Raw genomic sequence first — 26,899 nt, 5'->3', positions numbered from 1 at the left:
ATTATAGATTGGAGACAACAAATTGTTAAGCAATGTGTAAAATCAGACTGTTAGTTCATGGAATAAAACCATCCTTATATAAGATCTCTCTTTCCTGAAAAGTGCAAAGTACTACAGATTTATGACTTACATCTAATGAGAACTGCTAGGGCTGGAGTTTACTGGATGAACCAGTACTAGAAATGTAACTGGTTATTTAATTTTAGTCCTTAAAGTTTCTTTCCACTTGAAAGCTAATACTAAACTGCAGTGACAGTCAAAAGTACTGCAAGAAAGTAGCTCAAGGGTCCTCTTGCTCTAATACAATTTGGTAGAGAAACATCATTGCTGACAGAAAAAATATGGAACCAATGCTATGGATATTGCATCCATCTGTGGGACATGATGGAGTGTGAATCATCCTCCTAGAAAATGTTTAATACTATATTGTAGCATCTGGATAACATTTGCTGAGTTAATGATACTCTTAGGAAATAACAGACATTCAATATGACTGTAAAAATAACAGTACTTTGAAAAGTGACATTCCACATTTAATTAATCTCTTCTGATTTTATGATTATTTTTAATGTTAAGAATATGTGAATATATGCATTCATAAGGTTTTCAATCTTTAATTACAATGCCAATTAAATGTTGTAGAAACATATGGAAAAGCAAAAGCTAAAAGGTGATATAGATAATATTAAGCTTGAGGTTCGCTAGGTATTCTCAAAAGTGGCCTCCAAAAATTGCATGATGTAGGACTACTTTTCTTGAAAGCCTTTCTTTTCATGGAGGAATCTTACAATCAGTATCAATCTAGCCATTGTGAGGAATGGTTTAATATTAGGATTTCTTGGCTAGAATAAACCATTAATTTGTACATGCAACAAAGCTGTATGTGTCTACAGATATTACGGCACTATTTGGAACCAAATAAAGCAGGACATGCATTTCTGCACAATTGTTATTTCCCTTTGGAGTCGCACATGCCTAAAAATAAAACTGCAACTAGGTTTTTTTTCCCCTAAACTTTTTGACAAATATATTAGGGAACAATTCGTTCCTCTTTTCTCAGTAGCTACCAAGCACACATCCAATAATCCATCTACTAATAGATGTCTCATGACTATATTACTTCGTAATCAGCATCACCCTTTCATGTTTTTTGCCCCTGGCATCTACCTGATTCATGCTTTTATGTATTGAATTCAGAAGCCATTAGTTTGGGGCATTTTGCTTCGAACAATATTTACATAAGCAGTTTAATAATATGAAATATTGACCTTTAAAGTGACATTTGTGGAATTCCAAAACATTCTGATATTTGTATAATACAAATTAAGCTGTAAATTATACGGCAGAGAACATAAAATTGTCATCAGAGACAACTGCACTCCGTTCTTAATGTTTTTCCTCATTGTAAAAGATATTTTAAAGTGAAAGGCAAATTAGCTTGCTGACAATACGAATATATATTTAAACCAAGATTTCTATTGACATAATTTTTTTAACTATTATTTTTAACATTTGCTGCCACATTTTTTTATTGCCATATAAGTAAGCAGATAATCATTTACTTTACTCAAGTGTAAATGCATTTTCACTGTACTGTCCTTTTTAACATACTTCATGTTGAAAGTTAAAGACCTGCTAATAAGTGTAAAATACGAAGCTTAGTAGGAAGGTCTGCCTAAAGGTACAATAAAAATCAAGATACAATGAATGTTTTATATAGTGTTCTTTCTACCTCACACTTGCTTGAAGCCAAGAAAAATATGGAGCCTTTCTAAAGGTTAAATATTTTAGCATTTAGATGACTTTATAAGATTATTAATTTCTAGCCTTTCCAACAGCCATGAACAATAAAGTTTAACCTCTAAATGAACAAAGCTTTAGCTACATTGCAGCTGCAGAGATGAATACAAGCCCTAAACAACTTTCACTGATATCTAAATCAAATGCAAATTATTTCAAAGTTTTTTCATTTCTCATTAAGTCATGGCGGGCTTTTATTTCCTACATTTATGACAAAGGCAGAGATTAAGTTAGTAATTAGGGACTGGCCAAACTTCTAAAAACCTAATTTCATGATTCTTAGAAAAGAAATAATACGGTGGAAAACCTTTAGGCACATATGTATTGCACATTGAGGGCACTAGATTGGCTCCATGCTGATACACCCAACTCATACTAAAGAGATGAAGTGACAATGCAGATTTCATATGTGATGTAACAAATAAAGAAATCAATCGGTATTTTAAGCAACTAATTATAAAGACTTTAACAACCAGAATTAACAAAGACAGATTTAAACTAACCTTTTAATTCTTCTGATTCACCTGCATTGTTGGAAACATTGATTTCCTTTAATAGGTACAATAGCCGAGAAAAAAATTTTGTTTGTCTTTATATTAGCTGAGGTAATACACAGTTTAATCCTTGTGTCAGTATAGATTTAACACTAATGTTCATAGTTTCGGTATACCCAAATCAGTCTTTAAACAAACACCTTTGAATGCAAGAGCGGATTTTTGCTTTGCCATTTTGCAGTGCTCTTTCTAGAATTACCAGGAAATTTCCATTTTGGTATGATCTGGTAATAAGTCAGGTTTAGGTCACCTGAACATATTTCCCTGGTTTAGTACTAATTTTTCCTTTTGTACTCAAGGCGATTGCAACATAATTGTAAGGAAGTCATAAAAGTTATGAGACACCCTGAGAGAGAAGACAACATGCAGAGCTATACAGTAGGTCACAGAGCTAAATCACAAGCATTACCATGCTTTGTATACACTACACCCCTAAGCCAGGAATTTACTATAGCAATAAGCCACATCAGCTGCAAGCAGATCAGCAGACTGGTTTATGCCTTAGGTGTGTCATGATTCATAAAGCTGATGATGGGAGATCCTCAGCCATCTAAACAGCACGCTAATAGCCTATTTAGTTATACCTTGCAGTTGCCAGTACAGGCAGATAAGTTTTGGGGATTATAGAGGCCAAGACTCAAGAAACTCGAATTTAATTCCCACTTATACCTTCACTTAAACCTGTTGTTTAATCAGTTTGGACTGATATTTGCAAAGTGATGGTGACCTTTAAATGTCCACACTGAGTGACCCTAATCAGGTCCCTAACTTTCAGAAAACAGCTGCTGCATTTCTTATTCAACTACTTTCTGGAAGTGTTGTTAATCCCAGTTAAATGTTTTCCCCCAGTTACACATTTATCACTTTTAAAACTGCAAGGCCAAACTCCACACATATTACATAGTCACATTCTGTACACGTTATACCTATTTAGAGAATTAGATTCTTATAACTTGAACTGTTTCTTCTTGTTTACGAATCACAGTTATGTGTTCTGATTTAATTTGGGTTTTGCAGGTATTGTGATAATGATAACAAATTTGCTGTCTTTCAACTGAAAAAATAATTATTTAAAGCTGTATTTTGAAGTTTTATCAATGTATTACTAATTTGTAAACTCTAGTGCCACACCAATAGGAAGCTTTCTTCAGTCTTTCTAAGAAAATAGGTGACACTAATAGATTACATTCAGAAGCATGAAAGAAAAAAATCATGAGAAAGTATTGTTCCAATCTAACTTTCCATTGAATCAATACAAAGAAAATACTTAAGCTCTCAAATGCAATTAGGTTATCTACAGGTGAATATTCTGTGTGTGTGATTTTATGTAAACATTTTATGCTAAACGGTTGTTACAAAAGCAATTACTGTGTCCGGAAGATGCTAACTGAAAAACAAATTACCTTGAATTAAATTACCATATAATTTTCAGAACAGTTAAAAAATTCCTGCTTACTTTCCTCAAAATTATGTGCAATCCCAAATTAATCCAATTACTACTACTTTTATATGCTTTTTATGATTTTTTTAGATTTTTTTTCTTTCTGTAAAACTTAGCCTTACTGCATAATTGGAAAGCCGTATTGAGTAATTAACAAAGTACTGGAACTTTCTTTTGAAATAAAATTTACCATTTAATCTCCATCAGTCAGTATGAAGATAGAAAGAGATTTTGTTTTTAAATGTTTTTAACTTCTAAAATTATTTTAGTTTGAAAAAGAAGTGTATACCATGTTATATGCAATTATCACGAAATAATATGACTTAGTAATGTTCTTCCTTTGTAGGGTCTGTGAAAATATTGTGCTTATCTAAAATTGATTGGTTGCTTAAGTAAAAGTAATAAGAAATCCCACTGAGACAATCTGGGCCTTGGTAGAGACAAATTGTTATATATAAGACAAAGGGAGGTATGGGGAAAGAACATAAAGCATATCATACTAACTTTAAGAAAAGGAGAGCTAGTTGAGAATTCAAGACACTGGTGCCAGAACACATGTATTCATTCAATTTATGCAAATTTCATGCCTTTTCTGCTTTACAACTGGCACCCATATTAAAATGACACTGATCAATGTGACCGCATTTACACTGGGTGGTAATCTTGGGTCAGAAAAAGATATTGATCCACCTCTTTTCACTGATAAAAGTCTTACACAAAAATGTGCATCCCTTGTCCCAGTTCACTTGCCAACAGCTGAAGCCTTTTTTTATGCAGTACTAGTGGATCTTCAGCATTTTTCTCAGGAATTAATGCAAAGAGCAAAAGGGAAAAAGTAAATTCCTAGCAATACCACCATGCAGTTGGGCCCAGAAAATATGTTCTAAGAAAAAATGAGAGAAGAAAGGCTCTGGGACCAGACAAGCTGTAACAGTTGGTTGGGGTTCACTGGGCATCAGTGATGCTTAGGTACTTCTTCCTTGTGGACACTGGCATGTGGCTGACAATAAAACAGAATACAGTACTAAAATGCAGCACTTAAAGCCAGGGCTATCATATAAATGCAGTCTAACCTGTTCCTGCAGCTCTGAAATGCACTCAAAAGGAACAGTTTAGACTGGAAGTGATGATGGCCAATACAAATGTCTTTTTGGATAAACAATGTTGATGCCTTCAAACAGATGACTTCGGAAACCCAAAGTCTTTGTCAAATAAAATCAATGGTAATGTGGTAATATGCAAGATTTTTTTACCAAACCCTTGTTCAGAACACTTTAAAAATGACTGGAATAAAAGCTCAAGTTTCTTGATCTACTGGTTGCATTTGAACCCTGGTGTACTGAGTAGAATAATCAAGTTATTTGGTGCCAACATGCTGTGTCTCCACTCAATGGTCGACTTGAAATCATACAGCTTCTATTTAAGAAAAGTTTACGGCAAGACCAGGCTGTATGGTACCAACAGCAGTTTCCTATGTAATCTTCAGAGGCTCCTTTCTCACGTACAACAGAAATGGTGACATTTCATTTTGGGATCAAATTAATTGCTATGGTTACAGAAATTTTGTTCCTAAGTATATTGGACTAAAGTTTAAAACAGGTGTTTTTTCACTGATACTAATGCCAGTTGATATAAGAGAATATTTTTATATCTTTTTGAACTCTAACATTTAGCTTCTTGTCCAGATAAAGTTCACTTGTGTACATTAATTGGCTACAAATGCTACTAGAAAAATGGTATTTAAAAATGTTCATTAAAACTTTTGGCAATAATTCCCTTTCATTTCATAAACCTAGGCCTACCATGTGTTGAGTGAGAATAAAGGCTTATGGTGTTAGATTTTTTTTATGTCACGGAGATGGAAAACTTTAGAAATGCCACCTCCTATATATATATATAGCTACTGAGTAAGTTGGTTCAGTTCATTGCAGAGGTAATGATTTTTATTACTCTGTAAAAAAAGTATGCAACAGGTTTTTCATTTTGGAGTCCTTTAGAAATATTTTAGCAGAAGGAACATTTCCTTCTAATGGTTTCCAGTGACACGAATCAAGAGTGCTAATGAAGATGTATCTATACATGGTGGAAATATTGTCATGAACAGAAGTTTGGACACAAGTCTCTTGATTTGACCTATCTAAATTACTTTGGCAACAGTGACAGATAAAACATCACTGAGATTATACCAACATAAGAAGACTGTGGCCTTCTACCTTTCCTTAGACTGGTATGTACAGACAGGGAATAGAAAAATCTCTTAATTGATAACAACACTGATGAAAGTTCTTGTGTGCTGAACCCCGGGTACCCTTGTTACCATATGAATTTTCAGACAATAGGCAAAACCTCACTTTTGCTCACCTGATCCTTTATCTTTATTTCTTGATTTGACCCTTTACTGTTTAATGACTAGGTATTACATGAGAAATGCTAGGCAAACTAGGATGTTGACACTATTCCACTCTTTTCCACTGCCTTTTATCTAGTTGCAGTTTCACTGCTCAACATAAAATCCAACTGTGTTATCAAAGTAACAAAAGATCACTCTGTAGATTATGTCAATCAATTATGATTCTCATCAGTAAATTATATCTGTTGCATTTTCTGAATATCTTTTGTTCTATGCAAATCAATAGAAGTTTAAAAACACTTATTCCTGTAGAAAAGGAACACACTGATACTGGTTATATGGTGAGTATGCTAAACTAAACCAAATGCTTCCATAAACTGAATTGTCTGTCTTTTAAATATTGAATTTGAGGCAAGTAATATTTTTTTCTTTTACTGTTATTTCTTATATCTGTCTGGAGGCAGTTTAATATAGAAACAAAGTATGCAAATTGATAATCCCAATCTAAAGGTTTTCTTGTGTTCATGATACAAAATGCTGCTCTTCCTTGAATACTATCTGTGCGTGTTTACAGAAATTAGGGTGAAGGGGAATGTTGAAGCTTATATGCATATATCTTCTGCTACTATGTGTTGAATGGAAAATAAGGGTAACAGAAAAAAGACATACCTAGCAGTGTCAAGACACAAGCCAATATTGCTATCAGGGCTCCAGTGCTAAGTCCTGCAGGCAAGATATATGCTTCTGCATTGCACGTCTGAGCAACACCATCTGCATCACAATCACAGACCCTGATGGTGAGAGTATTAGTGCTACTAAGTGAAGGTGATCCACTGTCCACTATGAATATTGGCAAGTAGAAAACAGACTGTTCCTGTCTCCGAAACCCATTTCTTTTGGTTAATACTGTCGCAGTATTATCTAGATAAAGGAATAAAAAGACAAATTATAAAACGTGACTTTTCTAAAACACAAGTCTATAAATACTATAGCCTTCTACTTAATGACTTCATAAAAACATTCATATTACTTCAACAAATTTAACTTTCCCAGTCATATATTTTTGAAGTTGCAGAGGTAAGATCAACTGAGAAATCACACCCAACTAAACAAGAAGATTTCTATTTTTAACAAAAGATTATTTCAAAATTGCAGAGGTCCATTTCATTTTAGCTAAACTCACAGTTTCACACTCTTGATAGACAGTTGAAGATGAGATCATTATAAAAAAGAAAAAAAATTACCCGTCAGTGATCAGATTAAGTATCTATATTTCCAGTTAATTTGCAAGCATCTATTTCAATTATTTACAGATACAGGTATCCTATTAATGGAAGCAATGACCATATTAATAGGATAATAGGTTCTGAAGATCAATGAAATATTTTTTGAATGCAAAAATAATCCAGTCAGTGCACAAATGCAGGTAATTGTGCATGCTACAGAGACATGCAGTTGTTTTCAGATTCTTCTGAGATTCAAGATGGCTATTATAATCAGTCTAAGATGTATAGTTTGACAGTGCTCTGAGCTGTGTGACTAAAAAGCCCATGTGTTCAAGAAGATATGGGCAAAACTCACTGTGTTCAATACAGATTGAGAGCTTCTGAGAGGCAGGGAGCTATGTCCCCCAGGATGTATAGATAGAAATGTTCATTCAGTTGGTCTGTCTATCTATTTATATGTACTTACCTATCTATTTATAGACAGGTAGTCAGTAAAGTTATCGTGTCATCTATTATGACCTATCTTAGGATAGATTAACCTCTAGATAATAATAGATTAGATCAATAGATTAGATCATATTATGATATATCTAGGTCATAATAGACCTATGAGGTTATATCAAGCAAACACCTTGATATAACCTCACATTAAATATGCATAAAATTAACTAATAATCTTGAATGAGGCAACTGCTGCTTCGTCTTGTAACTCCACTGATTTTACAGGCATTACAAAAGTCTGTTATTATTTTTATCACATTGAAAGTTCTTTGGAAGAGGGCCTCTGTTTTCATTATGTACTTTATAGTACTCATGATGTCAGATTTCTGAACAGTCATATTCTAATGCACTTTTATTATTTTGATCATTGCTGCTATTAGAGTCTTCTATATTCTATTAGTTTCAAATTGCAAGCTGTTCATATGAAGAAAATTAAGCTTTTCATTAATTACATGTAAAGTAAGGCAATGAAGACCTGTGTGAAAGACTTTTATTAGGTCACACATTACACTTACTGAATATTATTCAAAGTCTGCCTGTACAAACAGTGGCCTTCAGTGTCCATATGTCTGGTTTTTTGCTTTTCTAATAAGATGACTTTGTAGCTTTGGCTTAGTACAGATCCATAAAAGAGCAACACAGAGCAATACAGTGTCTATTTAGTTCTGTTTGTTTCAACTAATAAATAAACTGCCTGACTCGTGCCCAGCTGCTATACTGTGCAGTGCAACTAATGAGGGCAGTAATTAGAGTGTGTTCTCAGATACTTTAACTAAGAGAAATGTGATGTCAATGGGAGTCTTTGAGGAAAAAGTCATAAGAAGTCGGTACAAATATTATAGGCAGCTTTCATTATCAAAAGCATTCTTCAAAAGGGGATATACTTAGTTACTGAAAAGATATGTCTTTCTAAAAGAAAAAAAACCAAATTCCTCACAAATCACAAAACATCTCTGTTAACCGTGCACTCATTTTAAATGCCCTGAGTTTATACTAATAAGACATGAATTCCTGGACATTATTCAGACACTGCCTCAAGGTAAAATCTAATTTAGATAAAAACCTATAAATACAGGGAAAAAACGTGAAGAGTGACTGATGGGAAAAAAAAAAAAAGGATTTAAAGATTTGATGCTGCTCTGTTTGGCTCAAGGCTTTAAATGACTCAAACAATAGCTTAATTCCTTTGACAAATAGTCTACAGATAAAAATATTTTGCAGGCTGATTGTAGTTTATGTTCTCACCAGAACAGAAGTTTATGTAGGTCATAATAAGCATGCTGCATTGAAAATGAAAGCTTCTAGTGGTGAATATTTACCAAATCAAAGTTTTCTTACCTTTGTTGTCCTGCAATGTAAAATTGTGGTTATTTGCTGCCTCTGCTGTTAAACTGAAATAGAACTGATGGCCGTTTGGTGGATCATCCTTATCAATTGCACTAATTTTTTGGATCACCTGTTTTGAGATACATCAGGGTTTAATTGAAGCATATGTGCATGTACATTACATAACCTCCCTGTTACCCATCAAAATATCAACCCTCCCTTGAGTTCTAATCATCTTGCATTTTGATTTTCTAATCTCCTAAGCATGTAGAGACACTGTTAAAGTGTGACTCAATTCTTTACTTTACCTGTACCAAATTTATTGGCTAAAGCAATGCTCTTCAGTGCCTGGGAGAAAGTTAGGTCCTGTCATTCACAAGAGCTTGGAGTAATAAAGTACATTGCAGTGAAAGAAGTGTATCTTCTGGATGGCTCTTAGTGTAGTTATCAGTGGTTACAAGCAATGTTTTAAACCTTCACAAGGAAACTGTGATGCTTTTGAGCATTGGAATTCATGTTTGGTTTGGTTTGGTTTTTTGTTTTTTTTTTTAATATAATGAAAACCAGAAAGGCACAGCATAAGCATATTAATATTTTCTGGAATTTCATTACTATTTTTTTTAAGTTTCATTTGCTAAAATTCTATCAAAACCTACCTCTAAAGAAAGTGTCACCACTGCTTAATATCCACAAAAATTGGAAACTGCAATTCTCTGGTCCTCTTCTGACCAGAGCACAGGGAAAACAGACAGGTGCAATAATAAGCGTATGCCTAGTCTGTGTTTCTCATGAACACAAGCTGATAATCATAGTGGTTTTGTTCAGAATTTAAATTATGAGGTGATTTTGAAATGTGCAGTAAACAAGATCTACCACAGGAATCACAGTACACTGGGAGAAGTCACAAAAGTGCAAAGTGTTCCAGGGACTGTGTGGGATCTATGCAGGTGCAACATCTACTAGTTTTCTGGAAGTGGGAGGAGAGACTGATACAAAGTACATGTATTTTGTGAGGTCTTCCACAGAGAGTAAAAGGCCAAATATGATGGACACCAAGGACAAACAACAGGAGATGGATTTAGTTGAGTCTAGGACTACTTGGAAGATATTTGGGTAGTTGAAAATACAGGAATAAAAAATAGGGATATAATCCCCTTGTGAAACTGTGTCCTTAAGGTCCATGCTTCCTAGGGGGAACACTGCATGTTCTGCAGCGCTAGGCCTTTAGTCTCAGAATAACCTTTGTGTTACTCCTTCCCACTTCCCACCACAATTAGGAGGAAGTATGTATTTTTAGTATTATCCAAAATTAGATGAGTTAAGCAAAATGTATCAGTTATACCAGTAAGAAAGACAGAGACTTTAACGCTACTTTCAACTAGTAATTTTTATACCTGCATCTTTCTTACTGTTTGCTTGTACTGTTCACCAAAGCTTCATTTTTACTCTTATGTTTTTTCTTTATCTTAAATCTGGAAGGCTTTCATAAGGAATGATTGCCTATCTGGTAAAAATAAACATAAAACCTATCAAGACATACCTGACCAGGCTGAGCATTTTCACAGACAGTTGTCTCATACTCCATGGCAAACTCAGGGGCATTGTCATTGATGTCAAGGATAGTGATGGCTACATAGCCTCTCCCAATCTGTGCTGGATTCTCTACAGGAAAAAGTCCAACAAAACAATTAAGAGAAGATCCCTGAAAGTTATTCTAAAGGTCATTATCTTTTTCATTTGCATTCTTCTTTTGGATATGCATGTCATATCAATTATAATCCCTCCCTCAAATACATAGGAAGCTCTTGTCTTGATCTTCTGGACCTCCAGCTGCTTCAATTAAACTAAGATTTTACTCTCAGGATAAACTGGAAATCTAACTCACTAATCACAGCATTGAATCACATCACATGGAAGAGCAAGATGATGTAAAATCATCACCAAGCTATCCAGAACATCACTGTTCATACTGTGAATAGCATGGTTATTATGGGAGCAACAATGTTTGGGGTTTCTTTCTGAAATTCAGATGGGTCTGTCTGTTAAAAAGTCGAAACCAGGAATTTTATCAGCTGTATATAAGCGAAAAGAAGACTGCACTCTGAAGCAAATCCCAAAGTATTTGAAGTGCACATGCAACTATTTCAATACTGTCATTTGTGGTGGCCAGTGAACATACATTACAAGAGACAGAGAGTTTTCAGTAAGACAAGTCCCTAGTACTACAAGAACCTCCTGAAATTAGGGTGACCAGAAAGGCTTCTCTCAGGATGCATTGTTCTGTTATGGTAATCTATCCCAGTTTGGATTCCCCGGTTGGCTGTTGGCCTCTACCCCTTGCCACTCTCCCAGAGCTTCCCCACTGGTCCCTGTTCCCTAGTCCTGCCTTTTCCCCACCCCCAGATAAAACTATGAGCTTCAGGACCATATTGGTATTTGTCTCTGCACGCTTTAACAGTGTAGCAGCAATAAATGCTCCTGCCAGAACGCACGCAAATGCCCTCCTCAGTTCTCTGCTACCGACTGTAATACTGAACCCACCCGTGCTTCTGTGGGTGCACACGGGACCTGAGCTGGGCAGGACAGTATTAGTCATTAACATGCTGAACACTTTAAGTATGAATCACATCCTTAAACTGATACTTATCTCTAGCTAAAATATGAGTATGTTCAGGGTCCAAGGGCATAATTTAACCTTAAACAGTAACTATATTTTGGACTAAGCATAGTACTATCAGTGAGTGCAATACTTACTTTGTTTCTCTTTTGGAGCAGGGAAAAGAGATGTTATAATCCTTTTTTACCCCAAACAGTGATGTTAGTGTTATAGCAGGACAAAATGAAAAACTACAAAACTGCAAATACGTGTCTGTCTTTTTACAGTGTATTGCAACCAAGTTTTAATAAATATTTTAAGCACCCAAATGTAAATCACCAATTTTTGGTTTCTTTTTTCATTCCACATGTGAAATACCAGAGAAGTAAGCAATTTTGACACCAAATTTTTCTTTTACCGCACTAAGCCTATTGAAAACCAAGCAGGTATGAACATAAATTAAAGCAGTATAAGGTTTTGCTTATGCTCCTAGACTCTCATTTGTGTCAGGTATGCCCTTTGTCTACCTCATCAGTTTTGTTACTACCCAGGAACATTTTTGGTTTCCATTTTGGGTTTTTAGACCAATGACTTGTGATAACACAAGATAAATTCATAGAGACACTAAATGATAAATGTTAACATTCAGGTTAAATGTTATATTAAGCTCACAGAAATCAAGAAGTGTTGATTTTTAAAACAGCAAGCCAGAGAACTGATAACTCTTTTACTCTCACAGCCCAAAAGAGAAGTATTAAGGATGAAATTTGAAGAAATAAATTCTTCAAATATAAAAGCAAAAATATATTGTTCTTCACAGAACGCATACAAAGCTGAACAAGTTTAGGTTTGAAATGGCATTAGAAGAATTCTTGTACCCTCTTGAAGCATTACATTTTTAAACACTTCATTTTACATTGGAATAAGATACCAAATACAAAATAACTTCTCCAGTGGTACCTTAAAGTCAGGAAAATGAAACCACATTAGCATTCACATCCTCTTTTCTTCATACCTTCTAAGAATGCTGTGGTTGACCAACAGCAATCAACTCTGAGTGCCCTCACTTGGATGGGGTAACCAGTCTCCCCATATCTTCCACATCACTTTTCCTCTATTGACACTTGGTAGGAGACTGCTGACTTAACATATTTCAACTCCCTTTGTACTTGTCTTTCAGAAGACAAAAGAATATGCAAGGTATGAAGCAAATGAAAGAGCAAACACCTAAACTGTTGTATTTTTAAATTTTTATTATATAGATTTTTTTTGCATTAAGTAATAAGTTATTTTTGTCTGCCACGGTTTGCAACTGCCACAATTTCTCTGAATGAAGCTGATCACAACCAAGCCTAAAGCTTTACGCACAAACTGTTGATAAAAATCTTGCTATGGATACTTACGACTTTCCATGGCCAAAACTGTGATATTATGAACAGCATTCGTTTCCCTGTCCAAAGACTTGGCAGTTGTAATGACTCCACTGTTGGCATCAATATTGAAATACCTCTCCAGGTCTGTGTTTCGATCTATCGAATACCTAGGTAAAGGATGAAAGAAAACTTCTCATTTATTACAGCTTGTAAAAATATTTCATTGATTTCTTATTAGAGGGAAAGTGTTTCCACTGTTTCCTTAGTTTGAGCATTGTTCAGTCCAGTTTCCCTGGGGCATTAAGAGACGCAAAGCCACATGCAAAGGTGAGAGAATTACACAGTGACTTGTGCTGACAGTGGTGGGCTCCACTTCCACAGTGTCCTCTTAAGTGAGGTTATAGGTATTCCGCTGTCTTTTCTTTCTTCCTCTCTGCTGTAAGTCAAACTCAGGAATTAATCAAATAGCATCCTCCTGAGAGCCAACTAAGGAGAAGGTGAGTTGGAATTTGCTACAAGCCAGGCAGTGATCCCATGGGGGCTGGCAGCCTGAGCACAAAGCTTTCTATTACCAGCAGAAGAGCCCCTGAGTCACCCAGAGCTGAAGGGGAAGGGAGAACAAAGGAAGATGATGCAGACTAGGGTCAAGGGATTGCATGTCATCACTGTCAGCTCCCGATGCTTTACTGTCATTAGACAAACACAGGCTCATGCCCTTAACTCTTTGGCTTAACATATCTTTACCTCCCAGTTTGTTTTAGGAAGGGGAAATGAGCTTCTTAGCAAACTGCAAATAGCATAAGAGAAAAGGTCAAAATGCCTGTGGGTGATTTGCTTATATCCCTTTTGAGAGAAAGGGACAGTTGATTAGGCAAATTTAGATTTACAACTGGAATATTCTCAACATTTGATTTATTATTGGGTCAGATTCTTGCACTCTCATTCAGGTCAAGTATGTACTCCAGAGCACTTCCCCGTACTCAGGATGAATTAAAATGTCTGAATTAGATCAAGTGTGATCATTGCAATTACTGTCACACTGATAATATGTTAAATTATTGATATAACACAAACCAAATTTCTTGAACAACATAAAAAGAGAGAATTATGGAAGACAATTAAAAAATGGGACTTCCTAGACACAATCTTACCAAACAATTTGTTTGTTCTGTGTTGCAATACACCATCTTCTTCTTTACTGTATTACTGTTTTTTGAACTATCCCTCTTAGCTCTATAATCTAAGTGCAGAGACTTGTTACATAGATAGAATTGTTTTGCTGCATTATGTCACAGCGAGAGAGAGACTAACGAGTTGCAACAACAACAGTAACAGCAGTTTTCATGGATTACTGCTTTCCCTCCTTCACTTTTTCTTTTCTTCTTTCATTTTGTGTTAACTGTAGGCCATTTTTCACTTTATTTCTTGCCAGCACTGATGTTTATTTGGTCAGTGCTCTACAGCTGCTTTGTGGCTGGCAAGTTTCCCCATGAGACGATACCTGTCACCTCTGCTGTGTAGTCAGTCTTGGCAGGCCTCATAGCTAAGATTCAATCTCCTGCCAGATTTCCCTTAGAAATCCTTAGATTTCTAAATTATTAAGACTATCACTATGCAACTTGAAGAGTCAAAGGAGAAGGAGGAGAAAGATAAGGAGAAGGAGAAAGGAAAAGGAGAAGGAGGAGATGGAGATGGAGAGGTGAGAAAGATGAAAAGGAAGAAAGCAGCAAAGGAGGGAGACAAGGAGGGAGACAGGGAGGGAGGGAGGAAAAGAAAACAAGTTACATAAATTGAATGACAGATTCTTATGAAACAAGGAGAAAAATAATTTTATGCATAGGAAACAAGCAGTTTCCCTTATTTACGAGCATTGTATCCATACTCAAATTCTAAAAGAAAATATTTTAAATACTTTTAATCCTTTAATTCCTCACAGCCATTAATACTTGAAAATCTTTGAGCTGCAGGAGTTTAAATCCTTTATTTAAGCTAGTTCAAACACCAATAGTTCTCTGGACCTTATGAGATAACCTTTTATTTTCAAAACATTTCTATTTTCCCTAGTCAAGGTTTTGTGTCTGATCTTGTAATTTCAACATTTTCTGAATTGTAACAAATCAGTTTTTAATCAGTATCAATATAATCCAATGTTTGGAAGTTGGAATACTTATTATAGATTAATAATTTAAACTTCTTAAACAGATCATGAAAAGTTTTATGCATTAATCCTCCTCACATTCCAATTTTAGGTGAATCTGTCTCTGATGTATCAAAGCATATGCAGAACAGCTTTAAATTATGTGATCTTTCAGTACCTTCGACAATATACATAGCAGGTTCACAAGGATATAGATAAATCCTCACTACTTTTCCTTTTTGCTCTCCCTCAAATTCCAAACAACTTTGAAGCAGAAGGAATCTTCAAGATGTTAGTTGGTGATATAACTAATTTTTATGCTGGAATTGTAAAAATTAACAAGATCAAGGCAAATAAACTCACCTCTATGTTTACACAGGACTCAAAAGTACTATGACCATGGCCTGTATTAATGGAACTGTGTTTAAGCCTAAATGATTCTGCTAAACCAGATATTATACACCAGATGCTAGCATCAGTGCCAGAAAATACTGCCACAGCAAAGAAAGAGCTCAGCAAAGATAAATTTCACAAGTAAATCCATGCCAAACATTCATCCAGGACTTGTTTATACATGATAGGAATCAGCTATTTTGAATATGTTGCAAATATATAACGAAAGAGATAGAACACTTGCATCACCTCTAGGAGTGAAACATATGCTTTACTTTTGCAATATAAGATCACTGCTTTAGAAACACACTATGTTCCCAAGCTCATTTTCAATGCATGAAAGGAAAGACTTAACATCACCAAAACAAATGACATCCGAACAAGTACCTGCAATGGTCTTTCCTATTTATGCCCTAAGTGAGCAATAAAAACAAATGAAACTAAGCACTATGTTTTGTGTATGTGTTCCTCCTCCTGCAGGTGTTTAAATTCACAGAGTTCCTAAGTCATAACCATTACTTGTTAAATCCTTTGCATGTTCATTTGAGAATTAATATTCTGCATAAGAAAAATAACAAGTAGTTCATTACTGGTTTAGCTAAGGTGGTGAGTCTTTGCCATTCAGATCTAACCTTAGATACAGGCAAACGTGATTGAGAATTTGTGTTCTCTTATGGTTTCTTAAAGATCTTGGACATTATATTGTGGAAGACTTGCAGGTTTTTCAGACACTGAAGACAAAGGAAGAGGGGATTGACAGCTTATGAATCTCCAGTGATCATATCTCTTCCCATTCAAATGGAAGATATTTGGCTGCAGAAAAATTTACAAAACCAAAAGCCTTTAACCATCCCGACTAGAACAGGATACATCTCAGCCTGTCCGCTTCTCTCATGTAAAGAGTTTTACTAATGTTTCCTGCTGTGGGACCTCAGCTCTGGTTTACCATGTGGGGATTTATGTCCTGTTCTATTCTGATTCCTAGTGCACACAGACTGTAAAACATTATTCAATCATACACATATATTATAAATATAATTTTTGATCCTGGTTGATTTAAGAGAACATAACTTGCTATAGATAATAATAGGCTCTTCCTAAGCTTAGAAAGTAATAAACATGAGTGATATTTTTAGGTGATATTTTCTTTTGGGGTTCTGAAACTATATCTTCTCTTCTTTGTTGCACAAAGATTTCAATATATATTTTTTTTTCAGAGGTTCAGGTTATAACAGGTTTTTTCAGAGGTTTTTTCAGAGTTCAGGTTATAAAAGTCAAACCATGCAAACTCATACAACATCTGAATCTCCCCTCTGTAAGGGAATAAAGCTTATTCATTACTTTCAGTGTAACCAAAACCCCTCCCACCACAAGATGAACAACTTCAATGCAAAGGCTGAAAAAATAATTAAGACCTCTTAGAATTACCTGACAGGACTATTTGAGGCATCTGGATCATGGGCGGCTACGGTTCCAATGATAGTGCCAACCTTTGCTGCTTCAGACACCACCATGGAGTACAAACGTGAAGTAAATACAGGTGGCTCATCAACATCTTCTACAATTATCTTCACTGTTGTCATATCACTGAAGGGTCCCAGACTCAGGAAACGAGGGTCAACATGCATATTGGCTGCTTCTATCCTCAAAGTATAGCTTGTCTTAGCTTCAAAATCCAGCTCCTATATGGGCAAGGTTATTAGGAAATTTTATTATTCAGCAACATTGACGCAAAACTGTTTCGCTTAAAACTTTCAGTAAACACAAAATTACCTTTGCCATTTGTATACAACCAGCACCTTTGACTGAGAGACCATATTTGATGTTTTTTAGCTTTCTCAAAACACTATTTGCAGTGTCTCACTAGGTGAATATTCTGCAATGACTGTAAAAATAAAGATAGTTCTACTTCGTGAGTGAAACAAATTTATGAGATAATGGCAAAACTTTCTGTAACTTCTGTGAGGACCAAATTCTCACGTATTATTTCACTACTGTGAATTAATACTTATTTTTGTCATTAATATTTTATCTAAGCTAATGGCAAATACAATGGGACATACTACACAGACATAAGAACTCGATCTTTTCAGGTTACTTATAGGTGAAAACACCTCATTCAGAAAATTGTAGGTGGGATTTTTTTATTTTAAATTTCCTTGGAATTTATTGGTTTTTCATAGTATTTGGATTGACTAAACAATTCTTTCTTCAAGCTTTTATAAAATAGCGTAGAAAATGTGGCAATTGCTTAAATGACACTGCTTATATGGCAATATTTTGTACTGCAATGAAGCCTGGAGATTGTTTTGTATTGTTTTGCTTATTAAGCAAAATGCACATTTTTTTTTATACTTTCCTTCTGCTTTAATTTTCTTTGATGGAAGTACAGTTTCTTTTCAAATAAATACTGCATTAGAATCAAAAATTACCCGCCACAATAAATGAGATATCTGTGATCTGGAGGACAGTCCAAAAAGAAGAAAATTATTTTTGAGGGAAAAAAAATCATTTTAGCTCACAGACCATTACTGAAAGAAAGCATCAAGTTAATATTAGAACCATTTACCCTGTATCTATAGTCTTACTTTGTCAGCTTGCACCAAACATCCAGCTAACTATTCCTCTGTAATTCCAAGTTTAATCATCAAAAACAGCAGCAAAATACCCAAGCACTTCTAAAGCTGCAGTCTGGTTACTCAATATCTTCAAACTCTAATTCCAAGTGTATAAAATAGATTAAAAATGTTTTACTGTAGTTCTGCTACTGAATACATCATAGGGATCTGAGAAGTGCTTGCAAATTAATCCTCCAGCATCTGCGAAACATTCCAGTATTCACTCAGAGGAGCAGCAGAGGTGAAACACACATCTGTTGACCTGCAAGGGCCTAAGTTCTCCATCTAGTTACAGTGGGATAAATCCCAAATGAGCATCTTAAAGTCAGCGATTATGCTGATGCTATAATACAGCTGCAAACAGTCTAGATTTAAATATGAAAAATGAACTGCAGCACAGCACACTCAGAAAGGCACTGAACTTTTACAAACTCTGTGTGGCAGCAAAAGGCTTCTCCGACTGGGATTACGTGTGATCCTCACATTATGCAAGCACTTACTTCTTGCATTGAATCAGAGTTGCAGTATCCATAGCTCTAGGAAAACAGATATGCTGAAATAGAAAGGTTATCTGGATACTTGCCACTCTACTGGATACAACTGGTCAGTATTCATTAGTAAAGCATGTTTATTATTTTTTATTTTCACTTTGGTTTTATATTTAAGTACAATACATGTGTTATGAAACAACCTCACAGCCATAATGCAAATGCAGTGTGATACTGGAAAGATGAAAAATGCCCCAGAAACTTCATTCTGTGGTGATAACAATTAGGCAAGTGATATGACCATGAGCAGCAAGGTTAAAGAGAAGACAAACAAGCACACAAATATCTTAAAGCATCACATTATCTAATAAAAGCAAACTATTAATTAAAAAAATTATAACCTGAAAAATCAGCATACTAAATAAAGAAATGATAACCTGAAAAATGTCAAAGACAAAAGGCTAATATTTGTTGAACTTCAAAAAAAAAACAAACCCAAACCAAAACTCCCCCTCAATAAACAAAAACACTGACCCTTTAGCAAACAGTATATTTTCAGTCAAAATGTACAAAAGTATTTAGTGGAGAAAGGAAAGCTAATTTGTCCCCATTAATGATATCTGTTGTAGGGTGACTTAGATTACAGAGATATCAAACACATGGAAATATATCATGAAACTGCAGACAAGATTGCTTCTTCTGCTATATTAATGTCAACAGCACAGTCCTTCTAAGTAGAAAAGATTATGAAATCTCTGATTTAATAGACACAATACATACAGCACAATATATGTAATTGAACAAATTAGATACATTTTAATTTTAATAGACTAGCACAACAAAAAAGAAATACTATTTAAATTAATTTTAAGACACCCCCAAGTTTCTGTATTGATTAAAGAAGACTAAGTTAGAACTTTATTAACTGAAATCATAAAAATGTGGTTTTTCATGTGAATGTTTATCATGAGGGAGTGTTAGACTAGTAGGGAGTTCACCAAAAATACACTTTCATTAGAAAAGTATTTCCTCATAGAAAAGGATGAAAAAATAACAGTGGTGTAGATGCATATTCTAAACAGCCTTACTTACTAAGAGCATGTTCAACCTTCTTTAATGTAGCCATGTACATCTAAGAAAATCACCATATGGTGTTTAGAGTGATTGTAGCAAAATTCTTCCAGGAAAGAAATCAGCTGGTCTAGTTGTGAATGCCTGTTTTTCACCAGTCACTAGTAAGGGAGTCTCAATAACTGAAAGAAGTAAACATCTGCTCTCAGCAACATGAATCCTTCCCTAGGATTCCCTCAGATATCTTTGGGTACCCAATGCTGCTGACAGTATCCAAAATATATAAGGATCCTTGTTAACAAAAAATAAATAAATAAATTTTAAAAATCTAATCTATGTACAGATACACTGGAGAAAAGTTGATGTTTAGAAGAGGGTAAGTATGGATTGGCAAAGGGACTTTACAATATCAAGTATTACTGTGTTATGCAGTGGAAGTAATGTTTTATTTAAGCTCTTTCTAGTAGAACCTGGCTCCTGTGGGGTGCAGCAATGCCTACAAAAGCTACAGTCATTGTCCTCAATCTGTTGCTCTACGATACACAACCTTAGCTCCTGTGAGGAATACAGAGGTATCAATCAGGGTTTGACGCAGAATATAATCTAGGCAAAATGAACGGGATATCTAAGGTATGATTAATAAGCAAGGACTCTTGACCTGGCGTAAGTATTTCAACATTTCTTAGCTAATATAATGAAGAAATTAGATGCTACACACACTAATGAAAGACAGAAAGTGAAATGAAAATATTTTCCTTTTTTTATTTCTTCTTATCTAATTATCACTGGTGTCTGTTATACAGAGAGCATTATTTAAATGGCCTTCGGATTGTGCCTTCGTTATTTCCTGCTATAACAAAAGCACAAGATTCCAGTGATGGAACACCAAGTTAACAGACTGCAAATCACTACATCAGTGGTGAAGGTTAAACGGACAATGTATACTTCAGTCCTTCAGTACAGTGAATAGCGCTTGACAGCTTCATTAATATCTCTGCATTAGTATTATCTGATTAGATCTTGTGCAGGATCCATTAATCTTTCCTTTTTTTGAGGTCTGTCTTTTTTTTTTTCTTCTTTTACTTTTAAGGATTAAGAATTTTATCCTCTCTGAAGGAAATTACAAAACAAGTCTTCTATTTTAGAGAGGCTGGATATGAAGTTATAACTCAAGGAAAGCCCATTTTTATAATGTTCATTTTTACTGTATGGTAACTTTGTAATAATGCACTTTTCAGAGGTGAAAATCCCATTTTTAAGCCCAGTTGAGGTTTTATATTGAAAACTGCAGTACATCAAACAAATGCACACAATCTCTCAAAGGAACCATGGAAGCCTCAAGTTCTTACATTGTAAACTCTGATACAGAATTGAAAGAAAAATTTCTAGCAAAAAAAAAAAAAATTAAGAAATGTTAACAGTAATGGAAAGATAGCTCTTCACTCAAAAGCTCATGCATAAACCCTCTCCTCCCCCCACCCCCATTTTATAATTGCCAGTATTGCTTTTAGAATGAACTCAGGTTTTAAAATAATCTCTTAGCAGTCAATTTCTATGTGAAAGTGCTTTGCAACATTATTTTTCCTTTGACATTCAAACTGGTTGGTGATATTTGTGGTAGGGCTGTGTATTGAGGGTAGAAATGAAGGCAAAGTGAGCAAGAACTCTACCATGGGAAATCTTAATGCTTGTCACTTTCTGCAGTAAGACATTGAAACCCTAACTCTACAGAGTGTTTAGGGGTTTTTTGGTCTTTTTTTCCCCCCTTAAGTCAACTAAAATCTCTCCATAGACTTCTGAATGGCTTGAATCACATCTCATAACATTTCAAAAAGTCGCAAAAATAAAAATATACCTTGCAGCCTTTTTTTATTATTAAATTACCATAACTACTTCAAGTAACAAATATTTGATAAAGTGTAGGTGGATACAGAGCACCTGTTTTAATCTTTAGATGTTTTACTACTAAGATATTAACATTACTGAAGTCTAACTTTAGCCTGCAACTTCGTGAATAAAGTGAAATCTGTACTTATATGATGCCTTTTTTAGTACACTATTTCTATGAATAGTGCTTTGGAAACCACAAAAAATAAGGGTTTGTGTATGTATTTTGCTTAGAAAGTGAAGCCAAGTGAAGCCAAGACTCCATTAATATGTATTACAATCAGGATTCTGAATCAAGATGTGAAAAATCAACATGAATTCACTTCAAAATTGTACATAGGTTTGCATGGACACTTCAGAATCTGTTGTATTAAATGACTGGATCATCATGCACTTCCATAATTGTTTCTTCAATTCTAGGATTTCTACTGCAGAGAAAAATCTGACACATTTTTTAAAACTCCAATATATGCAAAAAAAATTACACTTTTTCTCCAAACACCCTCACCACTGTGAAATTGAGCTATGCAAATGATCTCAGTCCTTACGAACGGAGCACTGATAGCAGTATGTAAATTACAAATGAAACCACAGGAAGGAATTGATCCTACTCTACAGATGGAGAACTGAGTCACGGTGTGAACGAAGAAAAAATTTTGAAATACGTCTAAGAAATATAAATGCCCAATTCCTTTTCATAAACTCTACAACACTTCTTTTTTTTTCTGAAAAGATCACACAAGATGGATGTTTTCCTAAATCCAGCTTAAACGTAAGTTACACATCTAGTTTAGTTTTACTTTGGAATTGGCAGCCCATGACTTCAACAGGTGCACTCGTCACTGGGTTAAAAACTGGCTGGCTGGCTGGCCGGCCAGGCTCAGAGAGTCGGTAGTGAATGGAGTTACACCCAGTTGCCAGCCAGTCACCAGTGGTGTTTCCCAGGGCTCAGTGTTCAGTCCAATCCTGTTTAATATCTATCAGAAATTTGGGTAAGGGGATTGAGTGCACCTCAGTAACTTTGCAGACAACAGTAAGTTGGGTGGGAGTGTTGATCTGTTGGAGGGCAGGAAGGCTCTGCAGTAGCATCTGGAGAGGCTGGATCAACAGGCTGAGGCCAATTGTGTGAGGTTCAACAAGAAAAGTGCAGGGTTCTGCACCTGGATGACAACAACCCCTGCAGTGCTTCAGGCTGGGGGCAGAGTGGCTGGAAAGCTGCCTATCAGAAAAAGAACCTGGGGGTGCTGATCATGAGCCAGCGTGTGCCCAGGTGCCTCAGAAGGCCCATGGCATCCTGGCTTGTAGCAAAAGCAGTGTGTCTGTAAGGACCAGGGCAGTGACTGCCCTCCTTGTACTTGGCACAGCTGAGACCACACCTTGAGTCCTATGTCCAGTTTTGGGCTCCCCACTCAGGAGGTGTTGGAGTGTAGAGAGAAGGGCAATGGAGCTCATGAAGGGTCTAGAGACTAAAGTCATATAAGGAGTGGCTGAAGGAACCGCGGTTGTTTAGCCTGGAGAAAAGGAGGCTCAGAGGGAACTATTCTCTAGAACTATCTAAATGGAGATTGTAGTGAGGTGGGGGTCAGCCTCTTCTCCCAGGTAACTAGGGATAGGACAAGGCAACACTACCACAAGTTGTGCCAGGAAAATGTTCAGGCTGGACATCATGATGACTTTTTCCAGTGAAAGGGTACTTAAGCATTGAAACAGGCAGCACAGGGGATCATCATCCCTGGAAGTGTTCAAGAAATGACTGGATGAGGCACTACAGTCTAATTGACATGGTGGTGTTCAGTCAAAGATTGGACTTGATGAACTTGAAGGTCTCGTCCAACCTTAATGATACTATCCTATCTATTTTAGTATATAGATAGTATTTAAAATACTATCTATTCTATTCTGTTCTGTTCTGTTCTATGATTTACTACAGAGACTGTGCTATGGTGTAGAGATTAGCCAAACTCACATTATTTGCAACATCAGAATTGTAGCATGAACTGCTCTGAACAGGATAAAAAAGATCTCTTCTGCTTCATTTGACAAGTGAGAACTTTTCATTTATTTGTTAGTGTTATTTAACAAAAGAGAAAGTAAGTAAATAAAGGAGTGGGAATATTTCCACAGGGACTTGTAGCTACTAGGCAACAAATTGTATGAATATAGTAGGTTACAGGAAAAGACCCTTATTAGCTTTCCTACCAGTTTCCCACCCTCCCTTTAAGCTGAGAATATTACTTATGGGTCTCATTCACGTTTTTTATAACAAATTCTGAAGAAAGAGGAAAAACGAAGAAAAAGAATCAAAGTTTGTCTTCAAGAATTTTTCGTATCCTATTTCACATTATGACATAGCTGAAAATAGCCTAAAAATTACTTACACAGTTTTATATACCATTGTAGATGAATGCGGGATACATTTTTTGCATATGAATTCAGTTAACGTATTGCAGAAGAGAGCGATTTTGTTTATTAGTGCCAATAACCAAGTAAATGGTGCAGCACTGTTTTACTAGCTTCTGTCATTAGATGAACTTTTAGCTTCTCTAATCTTACAAAACCCAATACTACCCAGACATAACAGGCTGTTATTATGTGAGCCATAACTCCATGAACAAAATTAGTCCTTGTCCTAAATATTTAAAAAACGTTGTGTGGGGGGTTTTTCATTTATTTGTTTTTGTTTGATTGGTTTGTTTTGGTTTGGGTTTTTTTGGTGGGGGCTGGCGGGTTTTTGTTTAGAATGAAATTAAGCAACTTCCTGTAATACGTGAACTTCACATCTCATTCATTTAATCCTGATTCAAATATCCTAACTGGGACAAAATAAAATAAGGTGTGATGAGTATGTGAAAATCCATATGGCTGCAAAAACTGTACAGTGATACACATGCTTCCTAGTTGTGCTGCATAAGGTAGTACAATCCTACTCTTTACTCTTTCAAAAGATAAAGACCAAGTGGATAGAAACACAGAGAAAGCTTTCTTCTCTTGTCTGATTCCATTTGGTCAAGGAAGTTATTGCAAGAGTCCCAGACTATTGTCAAAATGTTATTTTGAGCTGAGGTTTAGTCTGGTAGCTGATCTACACGGACATTAGGCACTAGGTAGCAACAGTACTAGCATGTTCAGGAACTTGTAATCCCTTGTCTTTCCGTGGCTATAAGAACTATGAGCAGAAATACCACTACTATTCAGAAAACAGCACTGTTCTCTAAATGTTTAGAGAAAAATACATCCTGAATAAACTGTGCAAGCCAAAGAGATATCTGGGTTTATAGCAATGCAGAAGAGCTATAAAGAAAGGAAGAATACACTCCATATATTTCAATGAATATCACTGTTAAGAGTAAAACCATAATTTTTTTTTTCCACTGACTTTGGATGTTTTGAAGTCTCTGTGTTACAGGGTGCAGAGAAGAAATATGTTCAAACATGCATGGAAAACAATCCAAAAAAACCAAAAATTAAACACACATAAATCTTATTTGTATCTTATTACAAATATTAGGTGTAATCTTGAGATACACCTAACCATGTAACACTTTTCTCTTTCTAATATCGTGGTATTTGCTATGTCTCTGTTTCAAACCGGATCATTTTCCTGCATGTTTTGCTCATCCTTGGGCAATTTCTTTAATACTCCATAAAATGAATATTGTGGAATAAAAGTAAAAAAGAACATAAAAATCTTGCTTTGCTCAGTGAATTCTTAAATCTCACTTCCCACAGTTTTCTTTTCTTTCTTACAAAAACTCTTTCTTTTTTAATTTAATGCTTCTCATGTGTTAAAAGAAGTGTTAGTTTTGAGTGAAGAAGTCAACTTTCAAAATTGTCTTAAAGTATCTTATCCTTCTAAAAACAGAATGCAAAATCCTCAGCTTGTGTGTGGAACTCGGATAACCAGGTGCCAAACTTTCTCCACAACACCCAGCACAAAAATGAATGGAGAAGTGCCTTCAGCTGCTCAGAGTTACTGCCGGTGATTTTCATGCCCAGCCTGCTGAGCTTTATGTACGATTGCAGCAGAAGTATGCAAAACTAAAGCACCCATTTGCATTTAGAACCAAAGTGTGCCTTTTCATAAGTCTTTGCCTTGGCATTTTACTGCCAAGGCAAAGACTGTGTACACAGACATGTCATCTGAGCATATCAATACTCACAAGTTGAAAAGGATAGGCATCCATTTTGAGGCTGAGCTGTTTCTCAATACCTCAGCTGATTTTAGGGCATGAAAAGGAGCAAGGTAATTGCATTCAGAGGAGTACAGAACGTCATGTGCCCAACAGTAAAATGTTTAGGCAGATTCCAGGCTACATACTTATTTTCTTCCCTGATTTCTAACTAACAAGCACACATTAACATGCGGGGATAACCTGACTGATCCAGCAGGTAAGGCTCATGATTGAAGCCACTTAATCTGCATACACAGTTATGAATGAACTTCTATTCAATTTATTATCCAGAAGAAGGTGCATTTGCCTGATAGCCACTGTGGTTCAGCTCTTCACTTCTAGACAATGTTCTCTGCAGGGTTGGCAGGGAGGGTCTTTCAGCACTGAGCAAAGCACATGGTTCCCTGGAATCAAAATGAAAAGCTAAGGACATCTGGAGGTTTGGGAGGTGCCCCTCAGAATGGGGAATCGCCTTTGGGTATGTCAGAGTATGTCAGGTTTGGGTGATGGGCAGTCAGTTTTCTCCACAGCAGAGCACTGCTGTGCTTTGCATTGGTAGCTGGAAAGGTGTTGGCAACACACCAGTTTTATGGCTACTGCCAAGCAGTGCTGGCACAGCATCAGCACTGTCACTCCAACATTCCCCACACTCACCAGTAGGCTGGTGGGCAAGATCTTGGGAGGAGACATAGGCATAACAGCTGATCCAAACTCACCAAAGAGATACTCCATGCCATAGGGTGTCTGCTCAGATATAAAAGCTAAGACAAAGGCAGAGGGATGAAGTGAGGGGGTGGACATTCATTATTTACAACCATTGCCTTCTGAAGCAACTGCTACTTGAACTGAAGCCCTGCTTCCCAGGAAGTGGCCAGACACCTCCATAAGGAATAAAATCTTCTGTTTTTTCACTTTGCTTGGTGTGCATGTGACCTTCAGTTTTGCTTTTGTAAACTGCTCTTATCT

At 35.8% G+C, this 26,899-nt stretch overlaps 1 protein-coding gene across 1 annotated transcript in view; it reads right to left on the bottom strand.

The window, feature by feature from the left end:
• CDH7 (cadherin 7) overlaps positions 1-26,899 on the bottom strand; it is an 84,959-nt gene that overhangs the window by 3,041 nt on the left and 55,019 nt on the right. Inside the window, exons 7-11 of the mRNA XM_008630083.2 lie at positions 17,126-17,379; positions 13,198-13,334; positions 10,739-10,860; positions 9,211-9,328; positions 6,815-7,066 (exon numbers count right to left, since the gene is read on the bottom strand). Of these exons, the coding sequence (XP_008628305.1) occupies positions 6,815-7,066; positions 9,211-9,328; positions 10,739-10,860; positions 13,198-13,334; positions 17,126-17,379 (883 nt within the window). The remainder of the gene's footprint in view (positions 1-6,814; positions 7,067-9,210; positions 9,329-10,738; positions 10,861-13,197; positions 13,335-17,125; positions 17,380-26,899) is intronic.

This window comes from Corvus brachyrhynchos, unplaced genomic scaffold (assembly GCF_000691975.1).
Source record: "Corvus brachyrhynchos isolate BGI_N302 unplaced genomic scaffold, ASM69197v1 scaffold331, whole genome shotgun sequence".
Lineage (NCBI taxonomy): Eukaryota > Metazoa > Chordata > Aves > Passeriformes > Corvidae > Corvus > Corvus brachyrhynchos.
This window is presented reverse-complemented; position numbering and strand designations above follow the sequence as displayed.